Source organism: Limulus polyphemus, unplaced genomic scaffold (genome assembly GCF_000517525.1).
Source record: "Limulus polyphemus unplaced genomic scaffold, Limulus_polyphemus-2.1.2 Scaffold124, whole genome shotgun sequence".
In the NCBI taxonomy this organism is placed as follows: domain Eukaryota; kingdom Metazoa; phylum Arthropoda; class Merostomata; order Xiphosura; family Limulidae; genus Limulus; species Limulus polyphemus.
The window spans coordinates 944,933-951,471 of record NW_013665734.1 but is presented as its reverse complement, the minus strand read 5'-3'; the positions used below and the strand labels follow the sequence as shown (position 1 = coordinate 951,471).

The window sequence follows — 6,539 nt, the reverse complement described above, 5'->3', positions numbered from 1 at the left end:
TAGTTGGAAGAATGCCTGTTGATTATTTAGATCAGGGTGGTGTTCGCGCAAAGCTACACGTCTTTATTTTTAATAGCATAAGACTAGAAGGAAGGCCTCTAGTCATCACCACCCACTGCCAACTCTTGGGCTACTCTTTTACCAACGGAAAGTGGGATTGACCGTCGCATTATAACACCCCCACGGTTGAAAGGGCGAGCATGTTTGGTGTGACGGGGACTCGAACGAGCGACCCGCAGATTACGAGTCAAGCGCCCTGACCATCTGGCCATGCCGGGCCAGTTCAGTAAGATCAGGTAAAAATTAATAAATGGATTTGGTTTTCAATGTTCATACCTGCGTTTCTGGTCGTCATTGTAGTGTTTGTTCTGAAGTTCCTTTAAGTCACCAATGAACTGATTGAATGACCTGTGATAAAAGTAAACTTCAATTTCATTAATTTATAAACATTAAAAATATATAGATATTTCAAGCTATTCATCTTGCACAACATAATATGATTATTTTGTAAGAAACAAACTTCACAAACATAACTTTAATATCAACAAACATGCATGAACGAGGCTGTACAAACAGTAGTCAAACCAGATAAAAGTTTATCATTGTTTTTCATTAATTAAAAGTATTAATTTTTCTTTCATTTTTCTAATGCCAATATAAAGCGCGTAAGTCAGATAATCAAATACATTTCACTCAGCATTCGTTAATTTACGATCTCGGTCAGTCAGAAACCCACTCGCCGGAAAAAATTCAAATTTCTGAATCCTTTTTTACGCAGGAAAATATCGGATAACATTGCCGTATGTAAAAAAATTCAGCTGTTTCGAAATTAGTTTTCCATTTTTGCACGGCACGAGTATGACCGAAGTTACGAGAAGGTCAGGACTATGTGAAGAATATAAATACGAAAAGAAAGGAAGCTGTAAAAGCTGTGAAATGTGCTTACATTGTGATCTTCAAGCTATACGTACAGCAATACATTACCGTGTTAGCCCCCAAAGTAGACGTGGAGTAATGCAAAACATCCAAAACCAGTAAAAAAGAAAAAAGAGAGAAGGAAGAGGCAGAGCAAGATGTTCTTATGGAAATGTGTGCTGAAGAGAGAGTTTGAACATTGAGATTGAAGACGTACTAGAAGGAAACCAGAAACATGTTTATGCTCACTGACTATGTATTGAAATAGAATAATAACATCATTGGAAATAAAATAACTCAAATATCAAACCATTCCGAATCTTTCCTTTGATTTTCTGGGAAGTCGGGAGGTAGCCGATCGTTTTCGCCTATTTCTCCTCGACCAGAAAGGATTTTTAAATTCTGAAAGTTGCTCTCGCCTTTTTAGACCATTCCGCACCTAGCGCGCACTTTCCCCGTATTTTGTTAATACCATTTTAAAAAAGTGCGCACGGCAGCCCAAAGGGTAGGTTTCTCGCTGACTGGGATATTACTTAAATGCATTTAGCAAACTTAGACCTCCTAGAAATTGAATTTCGATACCTGTTGTGGGCAGAGATCGTGTATATTTTGGCTTAACAACAAACAAGCCAAAATAACTTAATAAAAAAATGTATATTATAAGTTGACTCTGAACTATCGAAGTAATACAAGTTATTGTTTATTACTTACTCTCTGTCTATCGCAAGACATTCCACTCCTGGCTCTAGAGCTATGACATTAGCTGTACGCCTTTCCGCCCTAAAAATAAAATATTAATTCTTAGCTAGCTTCATGCAAGTTGTAATTAATGGTTTAAAATCTTAAGATTTATGTATATATATATACATAATGAGTTGCTAGTATGAAATACATTATATAACTAATTTATATATACACATATATGTATATAGATATTTCCCAGGAATGAATAAAACACGTTAAAGTTGTCAGAGTATAACTTGTAATATATCAAGTAGTTTCCTATGATGTATTTATACTGTATATATGAAGAGATTCTTCATACAACAAATAGGCTTGGAACCTTGAGTTGTTGATTATTTCTACATACCTTGATGATAATCTCGATAGAAAACATGCCCTGCTCATAATTTATGTGTAGTATATATATATATATAAATGTGTGTGTGTGTGTATATATATTTACGTAAATAATCCTCAATATTATTTCAAGAAATACTCCATTAATCATTCTCATATTCATTGGATTTAAACTTATTTTACGTTTTACCTGAGAAGAGCTTGTTCTCCAAAATAATCTCCTTTCTGAAGAATCCGTAGATCTTGCTCTTCGCCACGAAACACGTTTCTCCGCGTAATCTTAACCTATAGAATATCTCAGAGAAGTCAGTTCTATTGTGCTTTATTATTCTGTTTACTACTGAGAACCTAAATATATTATACCATCTTAATTTCGATTTTTAACAATTTATGTAACCATGCAAAAATGCTTTAATTTTATAATTTCCAATATTCATATTTAATTAACCCCATTATTGTTAAAGATTCCAGCATTCTAAAATGCATTTAATATTCTCTCCTTTAATTTAGTATATGGTTTTCAGTTGTTGTTTTTTCCCTCTAGCAACCATTCGATTAGTAAGATGGGAGATGATGAGAAGAACTAACCTTTCCCTTGATGAGAATGAAAAATGTATACCCTATATCATCTTGACGAATTACGTGTTCATTAGCTGGAAAAAACTCCTGCAAAAGTAAATCCAGTTTTAGTGTCGTCGTCATAAATCAGTAGAAATAGGACCGAAGATGTTATGGAATGTAAAACACTATACGAATCGTTATAAATAACCACTAAAGTTGAAATATATAACATGAATACTACGTTAATTTGAATGATGCTAAATCAAGATATGACCTATGTTTCCAGAAAACTTTATTTTATCATATGCTAAAGCTTCGAAATCTTTTAGAAGTAAACATGTAGAAATATATCAAAACAACTTGTCAATGAGAGTTATCTACTCCAGTTAGCGCTTATAATTTAAGGAAACAGAGGCTTGAGTAGCGTTATTTAGATGGGATATTTTACATATAATGATGGAATATCATATAGAATAAGACCATGGATATTGCTTACAAGCTCCAAAACATCAGATATCTTTGATAAGGTGTCGTCGTCCAGATTCTGGAGTAATGGTACACTAATGAAACACGATTAAGAAAACTGTTAGACATCCGGAAAGGAGAACGGTAAACAGGAATGATTATTTAATTTCAACATTAATAATTGTATAATATCAACGGATTTTAGTAAATATATTTAACATAGTGTGGTAACCTATCACAAATATAAAATGTTATATAATAAATATGAATCGATTTTTACTATAGGATAATAAGATGACAAACATGAATGATAAGTAAATACTGTGACAAAATTAAACGTATTATAACCAAAAATGTAGGAAATTTATATTATTTCTACATGGAATGTTAATTTGCTTTTGTAATAGAACGTCTTCTATGTCTACTTAATTAAATTCTTCGTATCAAGTTGAGCGTTTAATAAAATATTTCACGTGAATTACAAAAAACAAGAAAAACATGAAAAACCTGCGTAAGAAGTTAACATTTTCTCGTCGACGTTGGGTTCCAGCTCTCATCATAATAGCTTGAAAAATACGACGATCAAGCATCCAAACATTGGCATCAGTGGTAGCTTGTGTAAAGGATGGAAAAGGTAAGGTTTAATTTACTTCAACTAACTAGGTGTTTAATAACTGACTCATATTTACAGTGACCATACCTACTGAATATTAAATGTCATGTTTTGTATTTTTTGTTTTATATCCAAAACTATACATTGTGTTTTAGATTTCACAAATGTCATCTGATTTTCCAAAACTACTGAAAATTAAGATGGTTTTACCTCTAACGCTTGCAGTTCTTTTGCAGTTGTAAAGAATAGCCAGTTCTCCAAAGGCTTTTCCAGGTCCCATCCTACCAAGAACGCTGTCATCTTTGATAACTTCTAACTCTCCATCTGAGAAGAAAAACAACTCAAAATTAATGCTATAAAACAAGTCATTCTTTCTTATTTATTTGTTTCATTATCACTCATACAAGTTTCAACAGGTAGTTATTTTGTACATGATACTAGATATCCGGTTATTAAGTTACTGATATTCATGTTAAAGTTTAGATTTAATATTCCGGAACCATCTTAAACGGAAACAAGTTTCGACACTTTTGCGTGTCTTCTTCGATTCAAGTGTTGTTTTTGTTTTGTACTATTCGATCTAGGAAGTGCTACCTTTTTCTGCTTTTAACTAAAACTCGTGTTAAGACTTTTAAGTCTTTCAATTTATTCTTCGTTAATTTAGAACTGTTTTCTAGAACCATAGGTCCAATGTGTTTAAAATTCACACAAGTTTTCACTAAATGTAAGAAAGATAAGGGGAAAATAAAGTGCACTTTTGTTGTTGTTTGTTCACAATTTTTGATGATATTAAGTTATGTTGTATTAAACCTGAATTCTATGAATTTCATAAAGCAGTCGTATGTTGGTGCTTCTTCGAGCTAATGATAATACACTAACTTTGGGTATTTAATACAACCTTAAAGAAAATAGCCGAAGGTATAATATATAGTTTCTACGAGTACAGCTATTAAATTTTTCTCAAAAACGAAGAAAGATTTCAATTCTTTTGATACGTTTTAATTTTTGTACTGCATTACGGACTACATTTTACCCCCGTACTTGAAGGAAAAACTTAAATTAATTTCAATTCTTGCTTCGCAATACCAACTTTATGCCTACTGATAATTTGGAACAATGCTAAATTAACATACTTTTTTGTGTACATCTTTATTGGTTTCAGTGCTGTAGTATTTTATCATTTGGGTGTTGGTAGGTAATCTTATCTTATGCATTTTAACAGAACCTGATCTAACAACTGTGCCCCTAACAAAACACAATTCCCAGTTATAGTATGAGTAAATCTATTGATAACGAATCATGAGATTGTACAGGTATTTCATTAGAGCACAATTACCAACATATGTACGGGGAGATTATAAAGAAAAGTATATTTTTGGGATGATTTTATTTCAAAAGGAATAAAATTTCACAAACCAATAAAGATATACACAAAAAAGTATGTTAATTTAGCATTGTTCCAAATTATCAGTAGGCATAACATAATTACCAACATATATACAGGGAGATTATAAAGAAAAATATATATTTGGAAAAATTTTATTTCAAAAAAGAACAAAATTTCACAATTGGCATTTTGGGTATCATCAATTTGATTCAAGAAAATTTTGACATCATATAATGTGTTTTAAAATCATGCTATATTATATCACTAAATTACTTTTCTCGCAAACTACCATTCAGTTTTTATTTATCTTCCTTTGTCTTCTCTTTTAACAATACTACATGGACTATTTTCATAAAATGCTTGTCAGTGTGCATGATGTTACGTGGATCAATTATCACTGTCCATCACAGATGATTTCTGCAGTAGGTTCTTGTAAGGATGGGCTTGATGTGTTGATTGAGAATGTTGAAAAATATAATGAATACTGTAACATTTCTGAAACGCATTTTTTTGTTCCTATGGTAGCTGCATTGAATTGTTTGTTAGTAGAGAACCTGTCAGTCATGAACCACCTAGGTAGCTGCTAAACGTGTTGTCCATAATGCTATATCTAACATGTGTGGCGACATGTCACTGCATTAACATATGCACATCAAATTTAATATAGTTCAATTCTCAGTATTTTGCCTTACGGCTTCTGCAGACGCTGTCTGTACATAAAAGCGTTTTTGTCTTTTATTTTTAAGACAGATCTACTGTAGTACAGACAGTGCAGCTTGAAGACTCAAATAGATTATCTTAATAATCGTGTTCACACGCTCATTGGTGCATGCATGTAGTACTGTTTCAAAGGTAGTACATAAACGTATACCAGTGAAATTACCAAAACGGCTTTCGTGATATTATTGCAAACTGCAGTCTGTTCTGGTAATCAAACAGTGATTCGTTCCAAAACAATATATATGATCAAACATTTTTAGTGACAATAATGCTATAATAACAATATTTCAAATCGGCGTAACATACAATACACAAAAAAACAGTCAGTATATATTTAGTTTGTTTGTTTCTAATTATACACAAAGCTACCCAATGGGCTATCTGTGCTCTGCCCACCACGGGTATCGAAACCCAGATTCTAGCGTTGTAAGTCCACAGACATCCCGCTGTGCCACTGGGGGGGGGCAGTATATATTTAGATACAAACTAATAGACATCAGTAAGGACTGTTTGTGAGAAAATATGTTTAATTTTTGAGAAAATTATATATACTCAATATTCTATATAGTATTTGTTTGTTTGAATTTATGCACAAAGCTACATAATGGGCTATCTGTGCTCTGCCCACCACGGGTATCGAAACCAGGTTTCTAGCATTATAAGGCCGCAGACATACCGCTGTGCCACTATTAGGCTGTACTTATTGAAGGAATAAGTTCTACGTACGAATGAAAAAATAAAAATTAATAAGTTTGTTTGTTACGGATTTCGCGCAAAGCTACACGTGGGCTATCTACG

General features: G+C 32.7%; 1 protein-coding gene across 1 annotated transcript in view; it reads right to left on the bottom strand.

The window, feature by feature from the left end:
- Positions 1-6,539, bottom strand: part of LOC106472797 (cGMP-dependent protein kinase 1-like) — a 39,414-nt gene that overhangs the window by 12,879 nt on the left and 19,996 nt on the right. The window contains exons 5-11 of the mRNA XM_022402412.1: positions 3,845-3,958; positions 3,529-3,634; positions 3,053-3,116; positions 2,584-2,661; positions 2,186-2,280; positions 1,627-1,695; positions 337-408 (exon numbers count right to left, since the gene is read on the bottom strand). Coding sequence (XP_022258120.1) covers positions 337-408; positions 1,627-1,695; positions 2,186-2,280; positions 2,584-2,661; positions 3,053-3,116; positions 3,529-3,634; positions 3,845-3,958 — 598 coding nt within the window. The remainder of the gene's footprint in view (positions 1-336; positions 409-1,626; positions 1,696-2,185; positions 2,281-2,583; positions 2,662-3,052; positions 3,117-3,528; positions 3,635-3,844; positions 3,959-6,539) is intronic.